At 39.9% G+C, this 26,403-nt stretch overlaps 2 protein-coding genes across 2 annotated transcripts in view; one reads left to right on the top strand and one right to left on the bottom strand.

The window, feature by feature from the left end:
* The window catches only part of lrpprc (leucine-rich pentatricopeptide repeat containing), a 57,177-nt gene extending 45,479 nt beyond the window's left edge, over positions 1-11,698 (top strand). The window contains exons 33-38 of the mRNA XM_028603472.1: positions 1,025-1,152; positions 1,369-1,484; positions 6,205-6,279; positions 6,401-6,485; positions 7,582-7,724; positions 11,419-11,698. Of these exons, the coding sequence (XP_028459273.1) occupies positions 1,025-1,152; positions 1,369-1,484; positions 6,205-6,279; positions 6,401-6,485; positions 7,582-7,724; positions 11,419-11,490 (619 nt within the window). The 3' untranslated portion in view covers positions 11,491-11,698. The remainder of the gene's footprint in view (positions 1-1,024; positions 1,153-1,368; positions 1,485-6,204; positions 6,280-6,400; positions 6,486-7,581; positions 7,725-11,418) is intronic.
* Positions 11,699-14,248: 2,550 nt separating this feature from the next.
* Positions 14,249-25,805, bottom strand: abcg8 (ATP-binding cassette, sub-family G (WHITE), member 8). The gene is made up of 13 exons (XM_028602959.1): positions 25,761-25,805; positions 23,015-23,116; positions 22,764-22,911; positions 22,164-22,402; positions 21,741-21,873; positions 20,772-21,041; positions 19,773-19,932; positions 19,255-19,341; positions 18,562-18,761; positions 17,566-17,642; positions 17,127-17,394; positions 15,496-15,623; positions 14,249-15,140 (listed from the first exon to the last, which is right to left on the bottom strand). The coding sequence occupies exons 1-13, from the start codon at positions 25,803-25,805 to the stop codon at positions 15,003-15,005; spliced, it is 1,995 nt and encodes a 664-aa protein (XP_028458760.1). The 3' UTR covers positions 14,249-15,002.
* Positions 25,806-26,403: the final 598 nt, after the last annotated feature.

Here is a 26,403-nt window from a genome sequence, read left to right as displayed (position 1 = left end):
GATTGGCCATTGCAGTGCGGGCCTGTCAGCTTGAACCCTGACCTCCAGGAGCTGCGCTCTGAGCCGCCCTGACACGTGCGTCCCCACTGTATCTGAGTCAAGCTGACTGGTTAAGAGCCGGGGCGGAAAAGCAAGCAGGCCCGGAAAGCGGAGTGCCACATTTAGAGGAGGCCCCTGCTGAATTATTCAGACGGTCCCAGTCGCAACAATCAGCGTAGATATGTTTCCCCACCTCTGGACGCTTTCACATATACATACACAGAGACGCACACACACCCTGTATGTTAAATATTCATTACGACTGCTGACGGTGGGGAGGGAGCAGGGAGCGTAAAGTGTTAGTAGCGAGGTTGGGTTGCCAGATTGAGTTGTTTTACATTTGTAGCGCTTTGGTGTGCAGGCTTTGTTTGGTTGTCTCAACCAAGTGTGTACGAGCGAGCATCAGTCGGAGAATAAGTTGGTCAGCGCACAATGGGAAGAAAAAAATCAATATAAACCAATATTTTAATATTAAATTACTAAAGAGTCTAGAAAACAGCTTGTGGGAGAAGTTCTTCTTGTTCTTTAATATGGCAAGTTTCTCATAATATATTGTTTAGCATTTGTTTCTACCCCAAGGGATTGAATCCCACTTTCAAAGGTTAATTCTGGTTTGGCTGATTACTGATGCATTGTTCTTCTCCCAGCTCAGTATCTCTAGCAATTCCAGCCATATTGGATATTGTTGTGTCTTACACATTACATCCAATGAGCAGTCTGTGCCTATGCAGGAAGAAGTGTGCCCTTTATGTAACAAGGATGTGTGTCTTACACATCAAAGAAACCTGCTTGCCTTCTTATTAACACAACCTTCCCTAACCAAACCACAGCATACTTGCAGTGCATTGGACATAAAAAATCTTGTCAGGGTTTGTTTCTCCTATTTTCTTTTTATGTGTTCAAAGTTTGAAGATTGAACTTGTACAGCTTATTGGGTGTATTTTTGATGACCTCTAACTAAGCTAACCCTTTCCGCCCTCTTCAGTGGTGACATGGAGTCCGCAGTGGAAGTGTTGGAGGCAGTCTTCACTAGTCCAAACAGCACAACCCCCAGTATGTCCTTCGTCTTCAGAAAGATCTTGGAAGATGACAATGACAAAGCCTTAGACAAGTGTAAGACACGCACACACACACGCGCACACACACACACACACACACACACACACACACACACACACACACACACACACACACACACACACACAATGCATAAATGTATAAGAAATAAAAATACAACATATTAAACCACAAGCAAAATGATAAGAATGATGCACTCCAGTCCTAATAAAACACATAAGACATTCACTAAATGTACATGTTGTATTGCAGTGAGTGCTATGGCAGAGCGGCTAGCCAACCACTTTGCCTGCTACAGACCAGCTTCAGACCTCTTCCTCCAGCTGCTGGATATGGACAAAGTTGAGGATGCCAAGTTCATGCTGGCTGTGAGTATAAGTGTGTGTGTGTGTGTGTGTATCAGGTGTGTGTGTGTGTGTGTGTATCAGGTGTGTGTGTGTGTGTGTATCAGGTGTGTGTGTGTGTGTGTATCAGGTGTGTGTGTGTGTGTGTGTGTGTGTGTGTGTGTGTGTGTGTGTGTGTGTATCAGGTGTGTGTGTGTGTATCAGGTGTGTGTGTGTGTATCAGGTGTATTTGTTTCAGATGTATTTGTTTGTGGTCAACAGAGGCTGAGATGAGACACCAATGGATTAATTGGAAATTGATTAGCATTCATGCAAATGCATAAAGATACATAACTTGCTCTTCTCGCTCACTTCTCTTCATCACTATTTAAACATGAAGTGAAGAAATCCATGGTTTTCAGGTCAGACTGGGTTTCTCATCACACATGCATTTATTACTCTCCATTTGTCTTTGTGTAAAGTGGAGAGGAGATAAGGATGCAATGTGTTGCCTTTAAAGGTCCCATGGCATGAAAATTTCACTTTGAGTTGTATCTTCAGATACAGTATTAGGGGACCACTAAGGTCTATATAAAAGCAGCCAAAGAGCACCATGTCATGGGACCTTTAAAGAAATAAGATTTTTTGATTGTTAGAAAAATGCAAAAATGAACCCTCTCTCCACCACAATACAGCAATGTGCTATATAGTGCATATACTCTTTATTATTTAGGTTGGATCTGCATCATGCACCATGAGGAGAAAGCTCTGAAATGTCAGTGATTTTTTTTTTTTACTTTTTGTGACCACTTTAACTAAATTTAAAAAATATGGAGCATTTTGTCACAGTGCACATTTCTCCATTTGAGTGTCTTGCTCTTGACTACATTTTAAATTATTACATCAAAGTAACTAAAATATTCACACACAAAAAACAAATCAACAAGGGAACTGGGGATGCATTTGTCCAGTTGTTAGACCCAAGTGACGATGGAGATGTTCTTCCGCCACGGCCGTTGACTTATTCATGCAACCTCACATTTATGTCAGGAAGTGCTTCCCTACATTCCACCAATGAGTCTGGTGGTCTGAAATTGGCCTCCTACTGCTTCACTTATTTATCACAGTTCATACATTACAGCTCAATGACTTTGCATTTAGCCCTGGGACATCAATATGTATAAGCTAGATTGGTGAGAGACAGGAGGAACGATGAAGAGGACGAGGTTGCGACACAGATCAAGAAACTCTCAGAGAAAGACACAAAAATGGAGACTGAGCCTGCTCTGTAACAGCGATTATTTCACTCTCACTTGTTGAGTGATTACGCCTCTCAGACATTCAGTGGCATGTGTGACTAGAGCGCACACTAGTGAACACAGATATGCTACCGCCCTCACTTACTACACCTTATCACTTTTTAAATATGAACGAAAGGAATCTGTGTTTTTCAGGTCATATTATGGTCTTGTCACACAATCTTAGCTGCTCTCTTTTTCACCCTAACATACATCTGTTTGTTTTGGACACATTAAATAATTAATATTAAATTCCTATGAATCAAAAATCGTGCTCCAAAAATGGGTCTTATCAAAGTACCTTTTGAACAAGCCGACAAGAAACTACTAATAAGCCAACTCAGAGTAGTTAGTACATTAATTATGCAGCCAAAGATCAGTACGTTTACAGCATTATATTTTGAAATATTATTGTACTATACAGTAAAACAGGAAGTATTTTTCTAAATTGTAGTACTTGCTGAAAACAGTATGAGAGTGGGGCAGAGACAAGTGTTGAAAGTGGGTGCATACATTACTTTGTTTTGAAGAAATATCTAAAATGGGCTTTGTGCTTCAGCCTGGCTTCAACTTTGTATCTTTTATTTACCAAGTAGGTCAGTTACAACAGCTCATCTGGACCACACTAACTAACGGTGAGAGAAACTGGAAGACACCGAGAGAAATAAAAAACGCTGTAGATACACTCAGACACGAAGGCCCTGCACTTCATTCCTCCCTGACATCCTGAGTGATTGTCCCTCTCAATCTTTAAACAGGGATGGCTGACGAGCATGCATGTTAATGAACAGATACGTTACTCACTACTCTCTTCTTTATCACTATTTAAACACAAACTATGGATTACATGATTTGAAAGCTATAATATGCTTCTTGCTTGATATGCATCTTGGCTCGTGTCATGTGGGATGCACTTTATTCAGCACAATTCATACAGTTTAAAGTGCTTTACATATTTTAAACTTTAAAATATTGAATAAAAGAAATGTGAACATGTATATACATTAGGAGGCAATACTGATATAAAACATCAAAATAAAGACTAAAACTAAATAAAAGCGATAAATACATTAGAAAACAGCAGCTTAGCTTAGTCAGCTAATCATTGGGATTATTTGATTTCTTTCAAATCTTTATTGAACTAAAGATTATGTTTTATTCATAAATACTGTGCAGTATTGTGAGTTGCTCTGGCAAAGAACTTATGCCAGTTGTTGTAAGTAGGTGATGGCACAGTGGATATGACACATGCCTTTGGTGTGGGAGCCCTGGGTTCGATTCCCACTGCGATACATCAACCAATGTGTCCCTGAGCAAGACAGACCAGAGGCGTGTGACCTCTGACATATATAGCAATTGTAAGTCGCTTTGGATAAAAGCGTCAGCTAAATGACATGTAATGTAAAAGTGTAATTATTTGAGGCAATGAAATATGAGAAACCTGGTGCTGACACATATCGGTAGTCAGAATGTCATGCCTCTTAAATCCTGAACATTTAAATACATAAAATGTATGCAAAACGTGTGTAACAAGAAAACAAAACTCCAGGAACTCCAATGCTCATTGTGTTAGAAAGTAAAACTACATCAACATCCCACTGTAAAGATTACTCTAAAACGCGTTCTCCCATTTGTCTTGTGTTAAGTTTGTGTGACCCCCCCCCCACTCAAAAGCGCTCTTCCAGGGTCACTGGAGGGTAGCGGCCTGACTCCTCCATCCCATCCTCAGTGAAGCAGCACCAAAACTTGGAAAAGCTTTTAAGTAGGCGAGCAGACAATAATAATGACAAGGCTATCAGGAGAGAAGGAGGGGAGGTCGGTGCGGAGCGAGAAGGAGGAAGTTAGTCATTCTGAAGTGAAACTGTTCCAGCGGGAAGCAGTGAGGCAGGAGCTGTACGGACTCGTCTACAACTGCTTACGTGTGTGTTGGGTGCAGGGTCATTGAGGAAAAGGAGGAAGCATTCCCTGGGTATCCAGAGCTTTTAGTCAGTGTGTGTGAGGAGCAGGGCAGATGGGAGGCCCGGCTGGTTGTGGCGTCACCTTTGGGAGTGGTCGGTGTAGCGAGGGGGGGGGAAACACAGGAGAGAGTGAGTGAGAGCACTGAGCAAACTTGGGTGAAGTGGCATAGTGTTGGTCTATGGCCTGATTGTACTCAAGCCATTCTGCCGCTTGGTGACTCTGTGCGCGTGCGGTCCTGTTAAAAGCCTCACAGGCCACTTGCCTTTAATTCTGTACGAGGTGCAGAAGGAGTGAAACACGTTAGTTTACGACTGGCTAGTAATCGGACCTCATTGCTGCACAGCCAGGAGAACAAACTCACTCAGCACAGCAACGTTAATGCATCTCTCACACACACACACACACACACACACATACACATACATATATACATACATACATACACACAGTATATTCTATGTGTGTTTGCATGTCTTCATCATAGGCAGTCATTCACAGGTTAAACTTTCAGAAGTCTACCTGATTTTCATCATAATTTGCTACATTTTTGTGTCATATTTTAATGTTTATTGTATAATTAAGGTCTATTGTACTGAAATCGCTCATTTGTTGTTTTTAATAGTCAGAATATGATGTAATTTTACCTAAGAGAGCAGCCACTGCAGTTGTAGGCTTATTCTGCAGACATGTTCCACTGTTCACGCTGATATATTGGGCGATGTTATCTTATCACAGATGTATCGATAACCTGGGAACCAGACGAATCTGCAAGCCAATGTTTTATTTGCTCTGGCAGATTTAGTCCGGCCATGTCAGGCTATTGTATCGATGTAAATTAGGTCAACGAGAAACGCAGAGTTGTTGTAGAGAAATGAAAAAAAGTAGTTTGAGGTAGAGAAACTGAGCTAACATAACATAAGTCTACCAGAGAGTGATGAGAGGTTTATTTTTTTATTTAAACTGTAAATGTCACGAACAGTACATATTCTTATGTCAATTCCTTAAAAAAAAAACATGAAGGGTCCATATGTAGGTTGTCAAAAAATTTATATAGGATGATTTATTGTTAGAACTTTTTTTTTAAACCTCCGTTCTGTTTCTTCATCTCATGCCTGATGTCCATCATCTCTGTTACTTCCTGTCCTCCAGTAATTGATTACAGCCTTAAAGCTGTGCAGACGGTCGTCCAATGAATCGCTCGGGAGTACTAGATATGGACTTCAATGTGACTAAGTGGGGATAATTATGCTTTCTGATGTGAACAGTGCTGCACATTTAAATTCATAAAGAAACGAGTAGTTATTAAATCCATAATTAGCCTTTTAACCTGAGTGTGGGTGTGCTGGTGTTTACATGAATGAGTGGGTGTGTTGGAGTGCATGTGTGTTTATGTACTGTTTGTATGTGAAGAGCACAGGTTGGAGAGTATTCATGACTTAAGAAGACTCCCCTCTCCCCTCCCCTCGTGTTAATATCTCACGTGTTGTTGTTTTTTTTGGTCCCTGTAGCGCTGTAACGCCTTGGCTGAACAGAAGGAGGTGCTGGTGTCCTACTTGTCTCAGAAGGCTCAGCGTCCTGGACAGGTAAAATCACACATTAGGATTCTTCTTTTCAGAATCCCATGATTCCTGTTAGTCCGTACAATGTTATCATTACTAAGTTAATCAAGGTTATTGTTTTGTAAATTAATATTTGTGTGCACAGGTGGGCAAGATCAAGGCCCTGCTGAGCCTGATTCCAGACTTCACTGAGAAGGAGGTGGTGTACGCGTACTTGATGAAATGTCATGGTAAGACAAACACACAGCCGCACAAGGCTCGCTGTACTGTGGCTAAGTCAACATTAGTGGACGCATTAACAATGCATCAGGTCAAGGAGTGTGTATGCAGACGTTCAGGGGTTGGAAGAACACATGTCCTCTAACGAGTTAGCTGTACTGGCTAGCCTAGCGTGCTAATCGCAACACAGTCCACCACTCAACCTTTTTTTTTTTTTTTTTTTTTTCTCCTCTCCATTGCCTCTTGCCCTGTCCACCTTTTTACTCCTGTCTATCCTTTCCTACCCTTTCTCCCCTCTTTCGTACCCTGTCACACCAGAGATGAGCAGACATGACTATTTAATTAGCATCAGCTAGCTGGTCGGTCAAGGCAGCCATAAGGAACACAATTAGCGATGCTCAGCTCTGTTCTCTGCCCCCTCTGTGTACTTTTTCTTTTTTCTCTTTAACTTGCTCTTTTCTTTTTTGACAGTAGTGACCTTACTTTCCACTTTAGTCTCTTTTGATTTACACAACCGAGCACATTCATGCTGATTTAAAATTACAGATGATTACTCTCAACATAACATTATTTCAGTCATCATTTCAGTTACGTCCACCTGAAGAGGGATATAGTATACAGAAAGTTGCTGATTTTAGCTCAGCATTTTTTTAATAATCTGATATTTAACTGTGTATAACATATTTTGCTGCCCAGAGGCTGTATTGCTTTATTTGTGAAAGTGAAATTTCCCAAATACAACGTGTGAACTTTGTATAAGGGAAGTTCAAGTTCAAAGCAACAAAACTCTGTTTCCATCATTACTCCACAATTGGAAGAAAATCAAGTAGTCTACACAAATTCTTCTATCCACCAGCAGCATTTTAGAAGTAATGTGTTATCCTGGTAAAAGCAAGGGTACATACAAAGATTGGACCGTATACATGAGCATTTAAGACCTCTGTTCTTGGCTCCAATAGTTGATGTTAGAACAAGGTGGAAAATAACAAGATTATCCTACCAGCAATAAATATGACTTACATTTTTCTAAATGTCTACATTCAAATAAGAATTTGACATATCACATTTGCTGACTTTACTTTCTCTCTTCCCCCTCTTGTCTTGCAGTCCTGGATAAAGACTTATTGTCAGCCAAGGCTCTGCAAGAGCAGATGCAGAAGGAGGGCATAGTCATAGACGAGCTGTCACTCAAACGGCTGGCTGTTCTTTACCGCAATGCAGGAGAGACTGTGCCCTTCGTGGAGCCCCCAGTGAGTCTCTCACACACACTCACTCACACGCACAAACACACACACACACACACACACACATCCATCCATATTGATTCAAGACTTGGACAACATATTATGACCAGATCTGTGTACAAATACAAACGCATGCACACAACACAGCTCCTAAACTGGTGCTGGCAGTTGTCCGGCTGGCGCCCTAATACGTGCCATTGTGTGTGTGCGCTGTGGTCTGTGTGTGCCATAGTAATGTGACAGAGCAGTCTGCCTGCTCAGGATAGTTCAATATACACAGGCCTGTAACTAGGTGTGTGTGTGTGTGTGTGTGTGTGTGTGTGTGTGTGTGTGTGTGTGTGTGTGTGTGTGTGTGTGTGTGTGTGTGTGTGTGTAAGCGAGATGGTGTCACTGCAATAGCCGCTCACTGTTTCTTGCCCTGTGTGTTTTTGAGCATTTCCGCACATTTTGTAACTTGATGTAGTCCTATTTTTGGCAGTGGACTCACACACTCATAAACAGACAGACACACACTCACAGCCCTCTCAGACCCAGCACTTTACTGTGCTGTCCCCTCGAGGCAGGTGTAGAACCGAAGCCCACCTCTTACCTTCGCAACACTCACCTGCAGTGCAAAGATAGGAGAAAGAGGGATGAAGGCAGAGAAGCTGCTGCATTATTCAATGGATGTCAGGTTAGTTAAGTGATTGCTGGGTTTTATAAGCAAAGGAGAGCCAGAGGAGTTGCAAGGAGAGGGAAAGGTGAACATGTCACGGTGTTCAGAAGTTTCTATAAACACATCTCACCCACCTGTCCTCGTTGTTCTCCCTCCTCTCCTCTCCATCTATATACAGTAGCGGTTGCTGCACCCTTCACGCAAACATTTTTCCACAGCAGAAACGTGCAAACTGATTTGCAGACCTGCCAACCTGTACGCATTTTGCGTAGTAGATAGGCATTTTGACATCAAAATACGGTGATACGATTTGTCACTTTAAACTACGCGAAATAGGTGAGTGCTTTGAGTTCACTCGTTGACGTGCAGTAGCCGTCTCAGTCTAACACTTGATGGTAGTAGGCAGCTAAAACTTATGGCTAAAACAGGTAGCAGCCACGAGCATGCTGGAAATGCTCGACCAATCACACCGTCGGGTCCCTTCCTCTAATGTCAAGCGGGGATATCGCTAATACATCCATGGGATATCGGCAACTGATAGTAAAACGAAAGCATCAAATGCAAGTGTTATTCACTCCTCTCTCATTCCCGTTTAATTTAGTTGGTTTCCCCAAGGGAGGACGGTGCTTGCAAAGGTAAACTGATTTGATGTAGATAGGTGAAATTGTGAAATGAATTAATTTACGTAGCCTACCTGTCAACTTTGGAGAAATATTATTTATTTATATTATTATAAATAATGCCTTGCATTTATAAAGTCTTGGATTTCGTTACAAAGGTCTTATATGTTTTGCCTTTCCTAGGATTAAGTTCATACCGTAAAAAAATTAACTGTTACTAATGTAGGCTAATTAAAAACTGACCGGAGCCCGTCGCTGGACGCACCGGGCCGAGACACGCCTCTCTGACCGGTACCGGGGGGGTTAGCGGTTAAATTGAGCGGAGGATGTGCGGAATGTGTCGGTGTCTGTTGGACTTTGGCTGGCCGCTCGGCGCCTTCAAAGCTCAAGCTAACAGGCTAACGGCTTATTAGCTAGCCAAACACCGAGCGGTAACATCTGCAAAGATTGGCTCTGTATGAGCGCATCAATCTGCTCGGTGTGCGTAACAAAGAGAGCGAGCAGCCGGCGGACTTTAATGTCTGTTGATCCGTGCAGGACTTTACTGTGAGAGACCATGTGACCGGCAGGTAACGTTAAAGGTTATCTGCTACTGTAGCAGAGCTGCAAGTAAACGCTGAACTGAGCTGTGTTTTCAGTGTTAAACACTGCTGCAGGTATTCATGCATGACTGTTGGTGATTTACAGACAGAGGTGGAAGACTAACTCAGATTATGTATTGCAGTAAAAGTAGAAAAAACAAATTAGAACAAATTACTTGTCAGTTACAAGTCCTGCATTCAATATCTTCCCAATAGTACAAAAGTATTATCAAAATATACTTAAAACACCAAAAGTAAAAGTGCTCATTATGCAGTGTAATATATTTTATTTTATTGGATTATATTAAGATCCAATTAATTGTATTAAATATGACGGATAATTTAAATTGTTTTATTTAATTCAAGTAGCCTACTTCAACATAATTATTTTCTAGGGTTTAAAATGTATACAGATTTGACATTTAATGGCACATTTATTCCACGTGCGTGCCGCCGTGTTCATGAACCAGAACTTCAACAATAAATCAGTAAGATGCTACTCAAAAAAGTTTTTCAAGGTTAGCAGGTCTGGATTTGTTCTTAAGTGGCATGTACGAGTGATTTAAGAGAACTTTCAGAGATTTTGTTTCATAGAATTTTCTCTTAGGTTCGAATGAAATTTACGAGTGGCTCCATACCTCTCGTACGAGTCATGTGCACATAATAAGAAAACAAAATGTGGAATGCATAAATCTGAGTTAATATGGAGTTTATCTCAACAAAATCAATTAATACCATGTTTATGATATTGGCTTTGACAACCGTAATATTTCTCGACAATAGATGCTGCTGTAGTTTGATCATCCTGAAGCTCCACAGAGTGAAGTTCTCCTTTTTTACGCTTTATTTAGCAATTTGGGGGCGTTGATTACGCTAAGCATCACATTTCATGAATTCATCAATTTGAAACGAGCAATTTAAAATATGTTTAGGCAGTAATTAAGAGAGTTTGCTTCATTTGATTTGGAAATAAGTTACAGGCAAACATCATAGAAAAAGAGAGATTTATTATGAGAATATGAAAATGTTATTGCATGTCCCCATTACTATGGATAATCAACAAAATACAGTCCTCTACAGTTTTTATAAGGACTATTTCTTTAGTAGAAAGTAGTCCCAATGTTCAGTGAGATTTGTGGATTATCCAGAGTATCAGGGCCACTGTTTCTATAAAGAAATGTTGCCATTGAATTTTACAAATGTTATTTCTAATTGCTTTGAGCACCAGAAATAAAAACCTGCCACAGTATCAGACAGACAGCTCAAAACTGGGACAAAGAAAACCACATTTGGTGCGAAAATATGTTATTGTAATTAGGTTGAACAGACCCTTTTGAAAGTGTTTCTAGCTCCTGCCAGAATATCTCTCTCTCTCTCTCTCTCTCTCTCTCTCTCTCTCTCTCTCTCTCGTGAACACAGCTATTTGTTAGCATTAATAAGCAAACCTAAAATGAAAGAAGCTGGTGTAATCTGTGGAAAAGCTCTCACCTTCTCCCCTCCAAAAAGCACCCAGCCAACACTTTGGATCAAAACACTGATTAATTAGCCAGGAACAGAGGCAAAGAGTGAGTGAGTGTGTGTTTGGGGAGTGTGCTACAAATCCCTAATTTGTGTATTAATGGGGATTTAAAGATGAAACAAGACAACCTGGTTGGAGAGTGGAGACTATTTAGACAGACCCAGGAGGGCTCCACTTTTTGGAAAGAGCCGAGATAGAAATACACACACACACACACACACACACACACACACACACACACCGTACAGCCTCACTATATGGCAGGTGAGCATTTATTTGTTTGTTTTGTATATATTTGATGCTAAATCATTCTTTCTCTTTCCAGGAGTCCTTTAAGTTTTATGCAGACAAGCTGAAAGAGAGAGCGGCAAAAGCCCAGACGACAGCTGAGGCATAAAGAATCATCCTCCTCACCTCCATTCAAATCCCACGGTTTTCCTCGTTTGTCTTTCTTTTTTATATAAATTGTCTGAGCTGAAATGTTGAGTATTGTGTTATAACTGTTGGATGATAGACTATGTCCACTGTGCTATTGAGGATGATGATGATGATGTTGGGAATGTACAGAAGTATTTATGCTAATAAATGTCACATTCTGAGCCCGAGTCTTTGTGTGGTTTAAAAAGTATTTAGTGGTACAATTAACTCTTTTTGTTTTTTCAGGGCAGCAGGTAAGGCACAAGTGGAGCTAATTTCATTAGCAATGACTCCGCTCCATTGATGTGTCCCAAAGAGTCTGTATGCACAATAACAAGGCCAAAACTAGAATGCAGTAAGGTTATCAATGACACCTGTGCCTTTCCTGCTAAGACAACACCCAATATCCGTGTCCCAATTCCAAACTGTAAATAGTGTATACAGTACTATGCTAATCTTTATAGTATACTGTTCATGCAGTTAGAACCCAAGAAATGAACATGCATCAAACTGCAAATTACACTAAACAGATGAAAAAACGGAGGTGTAACTCGAACGGTTTTATTGAACATGTTCTCTGTAATTCAGAATACATAAGCGCTTTATATGCAGCTCAGTGTTGGAAAGTAGCGAACTGAGTATTTCCATTTTACGCTATTTTACACTTCACTACATGTCAGAGGGAAATATTGTAATATTTACTCCACTACATTTATTGGACTACCATGGTTGCATATTACTTTACAGATTAAAATTGTTCACACAAAATCTATGAACACTAAAATGATATGCATCGTTACAGATCAAACTACCCCAAAGTATAGAATTAGTAAAAATTAGCTCTTTCTTGATCAGCTACAACATTAAAATGCTTAAGTAATAGTACACTCATAATAGTTGTAGTAATATGACACTGACAGGAGCCGTTCTGCTGCAGAATGAGTACTTTTACTGTAAATTAAATTATCAATACTTCTGTGCGTTAATTTAATTACAATTTTAAAAGTAAGACTTACTTTAAATGGGGTAATTTTACATTTTGCTATTAGTACTTTTACTTAAGTAAATAATCAACACTTTTTCCACCCTTTTCCACATTAAAAACACACTCAAAAATCAAGTGTCCTTTATTATGTTACTTTTTTTCAGTGTGAACACACTGTATTCTCAAAACCTGCTCATAATTAGTATGTTCTATGGATTTGGGACAGGTAATACCCTAATTTTTCTCAAATGTATGTCACATACCTACACATCCCCTTACACTACAAACGGTAAAAAAAAAAAAAACATCCTCTAGGCTCTTCTGTCCTCTGACCTGCATCTGCAGCCTTCCTCCGCTTGGCTGAACCCTCTATGGTCTCCGATCCTGCCCTAAGATATTCCTGGCTTATGTAACACAACCTGGATGGTGATGTTTCTAATGGTGACGGGGTACTTGTTGCCTCTGAACTGTACCTGCAGCATGCCCTCAAAACCCCAACGCATGAAGGAGGCGTGGGAGAGCCAGGAGGCCACTGGGGAGTCAAAAAACATGCAGGTATAAACCTCACATACTGACCAGCATCTTTTCTTTTCCCCCAAGCTGTTCTCTATCCTCACACATCTTTTAACTAAGGACAATGAATCCATCTCCTCTCACCAAACCACATATTCTCCAGGCTGAACCCTCTATGGCAGGGGTGTCAAACTCATTTTCACTTAGAGCCACACTGGAAAAAGAGAATCACACCAAGGGCCAGACATGTAGAGTTTATTAACGTGCTTTTGTTACCACGTCACTTTTTTTTAAAAACATTTTGGTAGCTTTTTTCCTCATTTTTGTTGTTTTTGTTCTGACTTTTTTTGTGGCTTTCTCAGACATTTGTCACCTTTTTGTAAATTTGTTGCTTTTTCCGACATTTTTGTACACTTTTTGTCACATTTTGGTTGACATGAAGCCCTACAAAAGTCATTAAAAGAGTACCTTAGCCATCATAGAATTTAGCTAATCAAGCAAAAAACAATGATACATTTTTTTTTTTAATAACAAAGCAAATCTGCCATATTCTGCTTTGAATGTCAGGTAATTGCAGTTTAAAAAACACTTTCCTGTGTTTTTGGTTTGGCGCACAACTAGGTGGGCCAAAATGTATTGTGAACCCAAATTGATATACAGGCCGGATCTAAATCTGCAAGGGCCCGGATTTGGCCCACGGGCCTTGAGTTTGACACATGTGCTCTATGGTCTCCGATCCTGGCCTAAGATATTCATGGCTTATGTAACACAAGCTGCTGTGCTGTTGACGTCAGAGGGTCAGCCCAGACTGTGGATCTTATTTGTGATACAAATTAAGACGCAGGAGAAGTAACACAGTCATCGGGAACTTTTGTTGTTAGTTTTTGCAATGTTTTGCCTTTTGTAACGTTGCGTAAGTTAATAAAAATGAGTACAGTTGACATGAATGGATAAAATTGCGGGACATTTTTTTTTTATGGTGTTACATGCACCTAATATTTCCTTCATTTTACATGAAGAACCATTTCTAAGGGTTTTGTGTGGTGCTGAAATAAAATGCCATTGAACTGTATAATCAGGTCACAGGATAGCAGAGAGAGTATGAAGACAAAAATAAAACACGCTCAAGTGGAGCAGCTTGACTTAATACTTTACTAATTTGGACTCATACCATGTCAGTAAAATATTTCTATCAGGCTTTTGCACCAGTGCAAAAACTCACTGCTTACATAATCTTCAATCTATGAGGACACAAGTACAAGCTCTTTTTTTCTTTTCTGAGTGTGATTTACTAAATCTCTACTAAGCTTTTTTTTTTCTCCAGTGCTCCCTATACTGGCACACACATTGTTAAGCTTAATAACCTTACATATAGAAAAAAAAAAAGATAAAGCTGTAGAAAAAAAGAAGATTGAAAATGGAACAAGCAAAAGCTGTAGATGGGTATCTGCCAAAGTGGCGCTCTAATCATTTGCCAAGACAGAGAAGAGAGGGAGAGAAAGAAGTTTATCATTTTAACTTTGATGTTAGTGCAGTGCTCTGCTGCCATCCAGCAGCAGACAGCTGTACTGCAACAAGTTCTCCTCCAAAACTTATTTTCTTACCCAAATTCCAAATATTCCCATCTTTAAACTGTTAGGTATATGTTGAGATGTATTGACTAGTCACAGATGAGAGAAATTGCTGCACTTTTACGAATTATTTCAAACATCAAGAAGGGTGACTTTAGGAGAAGGGTTATTTCACATTTCTACCATTAAAGTGTGGAGTGCAGGAGTTTCTGATTTTGAGATTATTGTAAAAAGGTAAATTCAAAACATAAGTTGTATTTTTCTCCCCTAAATTAAGCACTTTTTTTTACTGTCAAACATCCTAATAAGAATGGAAAGCATGGCTCAGTGACAAACCAGTCAAACTAGAACCCACTTTACTTTCTTTCCACTGCTGCTGCAAAAAAAACACTTCCTAAAGTTGAAAACCTGGTCCAGATGTGTTCACCAGTCCTGACTGGACTTCTGTTTGATGAATTTTAGGGACACGTAATAGAGCGCCATGAAGACCAGACAGACTGCCAGCAGGACCAGATAGCACGAGTACAGAGGGTACTGGTTCATGTTCATGGCCTCCACCACCTCAAAGACAAACACAGACAGTTACAGGATTAGAAAGATGTTGGTTTGTCCATGTCCAGTACTTTGATTTTAATACATTTTGATAGTTCATTGTGGTTTATTTATTTACAATTATTGCCCAATATTGTAGTTTTCAACATGTATTCCTTGGAGTGAAAACACTAACTCTAATAAAAAGGAAATTTGTACTTTTGGGGGGGGGAAAAAGAGCAGAGTGCTGGATTTTTTTCTTTTGTTTCTAAGTTGATGTTATCATCCAACACATCTGCACAGAAGAATTGACAAATGGACAATGTGGAACTGTTTGATTAACACCATGTATGATTCTGTATTAGTGTGTTTGTTTCTAACTCACGTGTATGCCGTCAACCTGGATGGTGATGTTTCTAATGGTGACGGGGTACTTGTTGCCTCTGAACTGTACCTGCAGCATGCCCTCAAAACCCCAACGCATGAAGGAGGCGTGGGAGAGCCACGAGGCCACTGGGGAGTCAAAAAACATGCAGGTATAAACCTCACATACTGACCAGCATCTTTTCATTTCCCCCAAGCTGTTCACTATCCTCACACATCTTTTAACTAAGGACAATGGGCCTCATTCACCAATATCTTCTTAAGTTTTCTCTTAAATATGTTCTTAAGAAGGTTCCTAAGAAAAGTCTACGTCGGATTCATGACGTGTTCTTAAACAGCAGATTTGTTCACACCTGTGTTCTTATCTATTTTATCTTAATCCCACGTCTTCGTAACTGAAAGCGCGTGCCAGTTGTTCCTAATTAGCATAGAAAAAACGCCCCGCAAATTCCCATATAAGGACATGACACTTCCTGTGCACCTCCTGGGAGACAGGTTTTCGGAGATTGTCGGAGCCGCGGTGGAGGAAGTACTGAATCTCAGTACTTAAATAAAAGTACAAATAACCAGAGACATTTACTTTAGTAAAAGTAGAAGATGTCCACTACCACAAACAAGGCCTGGCTTTTAAAAATAGTTCCTATCCTAACCAGCATAAAACGGAAATGTGTTGTTAGAATAGGAATGCGGTTGGTTTTATTCATGGATGTATTTTAAGACAGTTTTATTTTCTTAACCATGCAAGTAAGCAAATAAAGTGTGTGAAGCAGCGCAAATGGGGAGATGTGAAGAGGTCCAGCCAAATAAATAAGATATGAACGCGTTTTACGCAGCCTGGCGGAGGAGTAAACGACGCTGTGGAGAGAAATAGATGTAGCAACTATGATTTAAAAACGGGAATAATAAAAACAAACGTTTTCATTTTCACTTTTACCGGAGGCTGTATTACCGAGGGTCAGTGGCTCTGCAGCACCGGAGCCGGCTTGGATCAGCGGTGCCCCATATATACAGTATCTATGGCAACCAAACTTTACTGGTGAGACAAACGTGTGACGGTCAGGAAGACGTTTTGGCAGAGGGGGGAAACTGATCAGAAAATGTAACGGAACATTGTAGAAATGTAGTGGAGTAGAAAGTATAGATAATTGCTGCAAAATGTAACAAAGTAAAAGTCAAAACTAGGCTATGCACTATTGAGTCTACTTAAGTAAAGTACAGATACGTGAAAAATGTACTTAAGTACAGTTAGGACGAATTTGTACTTTGTTACATTCTACCACTGCATTTTGGCCCTATAAATAGCGATCAATCACCAAATAATGCAGGATTTAATCAGTTTAATTGCTGATGTAAATTGCAGTGTTAGTGTTTTTTTTTGCATAATATGTTTTCTTTTTCAACAAATGATCAGAAATACATTACAGTACAATACTATCATTGTAAACGACTGTAGAATTAAATAAAATGCAGTAAGCAATCATTTGGAGCAAATTGTCATCACTCAAATGTGCGTAAGAGTGCTTTTCAGTGTTCGTAGATTTTGTTCTTAGCTAAGAACAAATCCAAGTTAAGAAAACATTAGTGAATGCCAAAAGTGCGTAAGAAGGGCCCATTGAATCCATCTCCTCTCACCAAGCCACATATTCTCCAGGCTGATGACAAAACCTCCGGTCAAGTAGAAGACAGTGAACAAGGCGTTGCCCATGAATGCTGAGGTCTGCAGGGTGGGCAACGCAGCTGCTACAAACAGAGCCATGGCTCGGCTGCAGTAAACCATCAGCCACACCAGCAGGAGGTTTAGCAGGAAACGATCCGGAGCCTCGTTAAGACCGGCCAGCCAATAGATGGGCAAGCCGTACACCAGCGTGAACACGCAGTGCTCTGGTAACTCTCCCAGGACCTGGAAGTAAGAATATGTTTAAATACACAGAACAGACAGAAATGCAGAAAAACACACATACACATGCTTTTCAACTCCACATTACAGTACTGTACATTACACTAAAGTGTGACTCCAGCATGGATCAAGACTGACCCCTACTGGAGATACAGTTTTATCACTGTGGTTTACCTTGGCAAAGAAGTAGGAGGTGACAGAGTACATGCCGTCCTCCAGCTCGTGGTAGAGCATGGCTCTCTCTGTGTGACCTGCAGAGAACAGTAAGTTAGTTTGTTGAGCTGCAGCAATATAACCTCTGATATCAGGCCTTACACATTGCAACTCTTCTTCAATTACTTTTTTTTTTAAATGCGCCATCTTGGGAAAACCGTCACGACCAGTCTGTTTTCCCAAGATGAATCCAAGAACACGGTGTCCAACTCTTCCACAATGATCCTTAATGTCTCTGTTTATTGTCTCTTTTTTAACAAATACAGTGGCATATTACAGTCCCAACAACTACACACACACACACACACACACACACACATACACACTCACACATACATAAACGTGTAGACAGATCATCTCAACATGAATTGCTTCACTCTTCTTTATACATTTTTGATAACTTTGCCAACTGTTTTGAACCATCTTACCTCTTATGGGGTTCCATTTGTGCCAAAATTAAGTCGACATACTACCTGTCTATGCTTTGTGTCGTCTTCCATGTCTATGTGTCTAGACACATAGACATGGAAGACGACACAAAGCATAGACAGGTAGTATGTCGACTTAATTTTGGCACAAATGGAACCCCATAACCTCTGGCTGGTTTGTCTTGTTACAGTTTTTCAACATTGATCTGATGCACTTCTGCCAACTATGTTCTAAGACTGCAAATGCTGTGCTCACAACTTCACTTCACTTTTAATGAATTCTGGTTCTTTTCTTTCCTTTTCATAGAATTATTATATGGAAAATATGGTTTTGTTTTGTGTAGTTTTCTTCATTTGTTTCAGGTTGTCTGTATACAATGTGTTGTGTTGCTTGTTAAAAGTGGCTATGCTTTTACATGCTTAGAAGATTGGATAACATCAGATTAGATTAAATTTGAAAGTGAATTAACACCTTGACTGATTTGCAGACCGACTTTGACTTTCATCCTCCCAAACAAACGTTACTCACATTTAGCTATGACGTCCAGCACCACAGCAAATGGGGTGAGAGCTCCGATCATGTAGAGGAGGGCCACTGTGTCCTGAATGGACAGACGCTCTTCTCCTGCCCCATAGTAGAGAAAACCGACCAGCAGTGACATGAGGAGGGCCTCGAAGCCGTGGACCAATAAGGTGACCAGGTCTCTGAAGTCATTATACATGTGACGCCTGAGGGAGACGAAAGGAGGGGAGGTCAATAACACACAAAACAGATTACAAATGGTTGTAAGGCTGATCTTTAGTATATTTATAGTAACACCAAAACACCACCTGCTGCCATTGAAAGTTCATGAAAACTAGTTTGCACTGAGCAGAGAAATCAAAATGCATTGCTAAAAGTAGCGTAAATAAATGATTGAAAAGTAGTACAATGACAAATGCTAAACTAATCAAACTATAAAAAAAGACAAAAGAGATCAAGCCTAAAGATTGACAATTCCAGGATCACTCTTGTATAAATTTTTTTTTAAATAATATCCATCCTTTTATAAATAATAGTATTAAATAACATCCAGTTTAAAATCAGTTTAAATGAACATATTGTAAACATCACAGGTGTTGATAAAGGGGTACTTGAACTCATGTGACAGGGTTGTGGAGGTACAATGGACAAAAAGGTCGGCAACCACTGCTGTAATACATCCCTGTGAGTTGGTCTTACCTGATGAGGGTCGTAAACTGGTGTAGTCGGCCAGGCAGTCTGTTACTTTGATTGGAAATGGTGATTACTTTGCTCAGCTGCTGAGGGCTGCAGGCAGGAAAACAGTAGGTCATGTTGTCTGGGTTAGCACACTGGACCGAATTTCTCATAAATTATCAACATTAAAGGATGAATCTCTAGAAAGTTCACTTTAAAATGTCCCGAGTTTTGCATCCACAGGTAAAACTTAACCACAAAGACATTTGCCTTTGAAATGGGTCACTCTAAACACTGTTGAGTTGTAACCCCTAAGTGCCATGTAGCTGCTGTAGCTGCTGCTTAGATAACTGAGACCACAACCCCTGCATTTATACAAAGTTATGTCATTGTAAAGGAGAGGGGAGGTAATGAGAGAAGAACTACAGTAGATAAATAATTGTAGGACATAATTGCAAACAAGGTAAAAGTTTGGAAAAATATGTGAATGTATAGATAAAGAAAAGGTGAAGAAAAGAAGGCAAACTTAAACACACAGCTACCTTTCAGTTTGTGTCAGTGCTGTGTGTGTCCCAGCTGATTTCCACATGTGATCGCCTGTGTCTCGGACCTTTTCCATTAACTGCTCAGCCAGAACTCTGGACCGCTCCAAACACTCGGCCTCTCGCTCTGGACTACGCCGGTCTATACTGATCAGGTCAACTGGACACACACACACAAACACCAACAAAATGAGGCTTGAAAAAGTAAAAAGGTTTATAAAGAGGAATGGGTCACATTTGACACCATGGATGTTTAAAGAGTTATAGTATTTATCATTAAGATGCAGATGCAAAACATGTTGACAACTTTAAAGCTGCTTTTGTGCTTTGGCACCAAGAAATGTTAGCCTGGTTCCGCCCTCCTACGTACTTCCGTTCAATTTTTATTTTCCTTCAGTACTACATCTGGGTTTGCGGTATGTTCTTGGGTTTTCTCTGGTCAAATCTTTACCGGTCCAATCAGCGAACAGAGGGAGTGGCTGAGAATGATGACGTTGAGGTTCGGTAACTTTTGGTGAGTTCTGTAATGGCAGGGGAGAAAGATGCGAGCGAAGACATTCAGTCCATTGTGGCAACGCTGCCCTATATCCAGAAGTTAAAGCCCTCCTCCCCACATGGTTTGGGAAAAGTTAGATCTTCCAGATCGCTCCGTTAGTGGTGAAGGAGTTAGCTAAGGCAAACGCTAGCGATGCTAAGCCGACGTCACGACCAAACATTAGCGATTGGTTATGGCAGATCCAGAGTGGCTCTGGGCAGATCCAATAGTTTTAAACTTCAACAGAGTACCTGCCTTCAAGGAAGTTAACACTTGTCAATGGAGAGTGGCCAGACTCTGTACTAATGAAATGTACGAAAGTCTGGTAGGACCAGGCTAAAGAAATGTACCATTCTTGGTGATAAATCTCCCAAAGTTGCCAATGAGTGTGGGGGTGATAACAACTTTGCTGGAAAGAAGTACCACCTAATTCTGTTTTCACAGCTTTCAACACACACACTAACCATAGAAGTCAGAGGGGTTGCAGTATCGTGGGCAGGGGTATCCCAGAGCAGTGAAGTAAGGCACCATGTCACGAGCAGCGCCACAGTAAACAGCTGAACCTGACGACAGCAGGACAACGAGGTCAAAGAGCTGAAAGATATCTGACCGAGGCTGGTGGACCGACAGTAGGACCAGACGGTTTCCCCTGGCCAGGCGAGATAGTGTGATCACCAGATTGTGGGCTGTAAAGCTGTCCAAACCTGACGTGGGCTCGTCCAGGATCAAAATGCCTGAAATGTAAAAACATTGTTGGGGTTGTGGAGATGCAGAATGGATCCAGACAGGTGTAATAGCGGACCCAGATTTTAACGAGGGCTTGAAAATCTGTTGGGATTTCATCTTGTCAAGACAGGTTACATGAATAAACAACTGTTCTATCAAAAGCCAGACAGATAGGTGGATACAACTTCAAAATGGGGAGAGTACTCTATTATAATTGTTTTGTATATTACATCTTAATATTGTATAACAGAAAATAATACTAAGGTATTGAAACTTAAGCTGTTTGATTATGGATATTGATGAACTATAAACCTGTGTGTTATTTAAATCAATAACATATCTGTTGTTTATTGACAGAATTGTTAGCTTGAGTGACTATTTTTGCAGCTAAAAACATTGCAGCTATTACTTTTTTGCCTGTAGGTGGCGACATTAACATCTGCAGGCCTAAACTGCTACTATTAGGTGGTGCAGGACAGGTTACTCAAAAATGAGCTGACAACAATCACTGAACGGCTCCCCCTTAAGGAGAATCTGCATGTGAATCTGCCTGCTAAATGGGGCCAAGATTTTGGAATTTGTGATTCTGTGATTTACAATAGTTTCACATCTAAAAAAAACAATAGATGGGAGGCTGAAAGTTTATAATAAAAGTTAAGACGGGAAATCAAGAGTTTAAGAGGTTGTTTGTCTGTTTTTTCTCTCACCGGGGTTCCAAAGAAGTTGGACAGCTATACTGACTCTCCTCCTCTCTCCTCCAGAAACACCCCTCACATAGTTGTTTCCCACTCTGGTGTGAGCACACTGTCGCAGCCGCAGCTCTGCGATGACATCATCCACCTGTGACAGAAAACAGCAGAGACATAGTTTGTCACGTGTAACTTATAATGTGTCATTCAAAACACACAGAAAAGTTTATCATATATTGTTTAGTATTTCAGCTTACTACATTTTGTGAGGAATAAGAAATTGCACTGCAATCACATTTGGTCCAAATGGAGATTATATGCAGAGTGTGACATTTCAAGTATGAGGTCAATGTTTGTATTACAAGATGTCCTCATGCTGTGTTAAGTCTGTGCATGTTTGGATATGGTTATGTCCTGTTGGTCTATCAAGTCTAATCTCACCCTCTGCTCCCTCTGAGCCTGTGTGAAGTGGGTGGGGAGTCTCAGTTTGGCAACAAAGACGAGGGTTTCACGGACGGTGAGGTGAGGAAGAAGGCGGTCATCTTGGCGGACATGAGCGATGCTCTTCTTCACCAGCTGGGGCGTGTTTGGCTTCCCGTTAATCAGAACCTGACCGGACGTCATTTTACCGCCCTCGTCACGGCATGTTATTATGTCCAGCAAAGATGTTTTACCACAACCTGGAAAAAGATGATTGAATGAATTAAGCATCAAAACATAATAAAACTCACTTGCATGCAGCTGGAGTCTAAAGAAAGATACAGTTTTATTGTTTTTCTCTGTTGTGCAATATATATATATATATATATATATATATATATATATATATATATATATATATATATATATATATATATATATATATATATGTAATTGAGGCTTTGATTTTCCATGTGAACAGTGCTGCTGAGATGAGGCCTTTAGCCAAGCTTGACAGAAAGGCAGGTGGAACAGATGACATTGTCCAAGGAGACTACATGTATTACCTTGATTAGAAACGGTAATACTTAAAAGCAGTGTGTTTGTTTGAGTTTGTGTCACCTGAGCTGCCAATGACGGCCAGCATCTGCCCACTGTGGACTCGGAGGCTGAGGCTGTTGATGGCTATCTGCTTGTTTCCGTTTATCTCCCACGGCAACTTGAACTCTGATAACCTCTCATACCAGGGGATCTGAGCCGCTGTGTCAACCTGGGACCACACACACAAACACACACAATGAGCACATACAACATGCATACATACGGTACAGAGATAAATGTGCATGAGAGCAGAGCGGCTGTCTGTTAGTTACCTCATAATGCAGGTTGTTGACCTCTAGCTCATTGCAACCTCCACTGTAGGTGAAGTAGAGACTGCTGTCTTCTTCAGACGAGAACAACTCAATGTCTGGATGCTGTTAAAGAGACAGCAAAGTAGACAGGTCAACGAGTTTCGCAGAGGCAAGGACTCTATATCAGTATCCATATCAGTTCTAAAGGATAAACTGCAATAAAATCTGTGTGAAGACCATTAAGAGTGATCATTTAGAAATCATAATTTTAAAGTTGCCAAATGTTTGAATAATAATTAATGAATTGTTTTTCACTTGCCTGCTCACTGTGTCTGTGAAAGTTCCCTGAGAACATTGACCCACAATTTACCTTATCAAAGTATCTGCCCTTCCTATCATCTTTATCAACTAGTTTATTTTACAGTTTTAATTACTTGTTTAATGAATGAGCATGTGACTCAACCATTTGAGTTGCAGGTGCATGGCGTGTACCTGCTTGTGTGTTTGTACACACAAATAGTTGCCTAAGACCTTTTTAGGGTCCAGAGTCCATTTAAAAAATTAGTATTATTAATTATGTTAATTCCTTCACTTTTCATTATGTAATCTATAACTCTATCCAAAAATTAAAAGTATTGACTGAAAACGTATGATTCAAAATGCAGCACATGCTCACACCAACTAATGTACACACTGTACACTGTACAGCAGCGGTGTCAAACTCAGTTTCACTAAGGGCCACACTGGAAAATAAGAATCACATCAAGGACCAGTTTGTTTAGTTTAGTTTAATGTCTCATATGCATGTCTCATATACTCTTCTCACTTACAGCTTGGTCGACATAAAGCCTCAAAAAAGTAACTTAGCCATCAAAGAAAAAAGGTCGTAAAAAGCGAGGGAAAGAACTTCAGCAAAGGTTGCAAAAACGTTGAAAAAAAGTGCCAAAAGCATCGACAAAAGTGACAAAAACTTCAGAAAAGTGACAAAAACTAAGTGGGCCAAAATTTATTATGAACCTAAATTGTTATGAGGGCCGGATCTAAATCTGCCAGGGGCCAGATTTGGCCCTCGGGTCTTGAGTTTGACACGTGTTACATACTGTAGAAATCATGTAAAATGGCTGATATTGCTGGAAACATTATGTCTCCAATGCTATTAGAAGAAATTATTGAGACTGTTAAAACATTTAAGAGTAAAAAGTCCACAGACTGGAATGGTATTGACATGTTTATGGTCAAAAGTATTATTGATTGTGTTGTTAAACCTCTAACGCATAACAATTCATAAAATATACTAGAAAAAATATTCTCAACAAGGTTCGACAACTTCATTACTAAACACAATATACTGTCTGATCAGAAATGTGGTTTCAGGGCTAAATAGGACAACTTCACATGCACTTATTCAATTTGTAGAAGAAATAACGGCATATGCAGTGGGGATATTCTTGGATCTTATGAAGGCCTTTAACTACAATTTATTGCTTATGAAATTACACAAATATGGAATTAGCAGGACTGCACTTTCTTGGTTAAATAGCTACTTACATAACTGACATCATCATGTTGTATTGCAAAACCTTAAATCAAAGTGAAAGAAAATCACCTGTGGGGTCCCCCAGGGGTCAGTGTTGGGACCATTGTTGTTTAACTTAAATATTGTATTGTGAGGTGTCAAAAACACTGAAAAGCATTTTATTTTCTAATAACACTAATCTGTTCTGGGGGAAATCTGGAACAACGCTTGGATACAGTGGGAAATTAATTTAAAAAGAAGAAGAGCTGGTTTGATGTAAACACTGAACTTAAGTAAAACAAAATGTATAATTTTTGGGAATTGTGCAAAAAAAATGTACACAAAAAACTTAAGACAAATGACAGTGAAATAGAAAAAGTAAAACAACTTAAATTGCTGGTATTAATAATCAATGAAAAATCATGTTGGAAGCCACATATACATCATATTAAGGCCAAAATATCCAAATCAATTGCAATACTGTATAAAACCAAATACCAACTAAATCAACATTCATTGTCATGTTGTATTGTTCCTTCATACTGCCATACATTACTTACTGTTTGGAAGTGTGGGGAAACACTTACATAACAAACACTGAACCTATATTCATCCTTCAAAATTGAGCCATAAGAATCGTAAATATAACCACTTATAGAGCACCAACTAATCCACTTTTCATCAAACTAAAAGCACTAACGATATTGTTGACTTTAAAACTGCACAAATCATGTACAAAGTAAATAATCAACAGCTATCGAACAGTATCCAAGGGTTGTTTCAAATGAGAGAGAACAAACATCACTTAAGAGAAACTTTTGTATTTAGAATACTGTATATTGAATGATACAAAAAGGACTCAAGGTGATAGTATTGTATACTGACTGTATGGTTCCTGGGCTTATAAACTAAGTCTAGTTTAGATGGGCTTTGATAAACTAAGTCTAGTTTAGAAAAATGGGTTGTGTGTGTGTGTGTGTTTGTGTGTGTGTGTGTGTGTGTTTATATAGATGCATGTGTGTCTATGAATGCATGTGTTTTTACAAGGTAGATAGGTAGATGGAAAATAAATGAAGCATCAAATTGTTTTTTAGAGTATGGACTAAGTTTTAAAGTTCAGTGGTTTTGGGGGTTAAGGATAAAAGGAATCAACAGAAGGTTTCGACATGGTTTTGATTTAACCAAGGTATATCAGTATATTAGTAGAGCAACTCAAAACCAATGCCTTGTGATCCAATGTAATAAACTGACCTGTAACGAGCTGTTTGCATGGTTGAGGCTGGTGTCTGTGTCCATGATGATACCAGATGCTGGTTGATGTTTGTAGGGTCAAGAGGTTAACACCCCCTCTTTCTTCTTCTGTTCAGTTTCTCTCTTTTTCTCTCTACGGGTCTCAGCCTTTTTTTTCTCTCCTGTTGTTCCCCTGTTCTCCGTGTCTTCTCTTTGTTATATAGTTTGACTCCAGTCCAGCTGAAGACCTCCTCTTGTCTCAGCTCACAAGCCTTCTCTCTCAAAGCGTCAAAGTTCATGTCCCGTCAATTTTTCATCTGCTCTGTCATGTCAGTCATAGCTTTTCTACACAAAGCGTACAATTTATGGACTGAAGTGAGAAGTCTGTAGTGAGCTAGCCAGTCAATGTACTCAGTGTGTGTGTGTGCTTTTTTTGTGTCTTCTTTATACAGCTCCAGATCAAAGTTCTCTGAGATAACACAGTGTGTGTTTATGGCTCCTGAGAGACACCACTACTCTTATACTGCTGCACTGTACAGGGACTGGGTGCAGAGAAACAAAGTCTGGGTCTGTAAGACGACTCAACCTAAGCTTCACATGCTGTGTACGAGTCGTGTGGATATGAACAAACTGATCTGAGACGGACTTGACTTACAGTTGTTGT

The sequence above is a fragment of the Perca flavescens genome, chromosome 17 (assembly GCF_004354835.1).
Source record: "Perca flavescens isolate YP-PL-M2 chromosome 17, PFLA_1.0, whole genome shotgun sequence".
NCBI classification, from domain to species: Eukaryota; Metazoa; Chordata; class Actinopteri; order Perciformes; family Percidae; genus Perca; species Perca flavescens.
This window is presented reverse-complemented; position numbering and strand designations above follow the sequence as displayed.

Bases quoted from the DNA above. Each gene is read 5' to 3' on its own strand.
- abcg8 (XM_028602959.1), bottom strand. From the start codon at position 25,805: ATGGACACAGACACCAGCCTCAACCATGCAAACAGCTCGTTACAG. The intron at 17,643-18,561 runs GTGAGTAACGTT...TGTTCTCTGCAG, and splicing joins GCTGGACGTCATAGCTAAAT to GTCACACAGAGAGAGCCATG. The intron at 15,141-15,495 runs GTGAGTTAGAAA...TTTGTCTTTGAG, and splicing joins TCCAGGTTGACGGCATACAC to GTGGTGGAGGCCATGAACAT.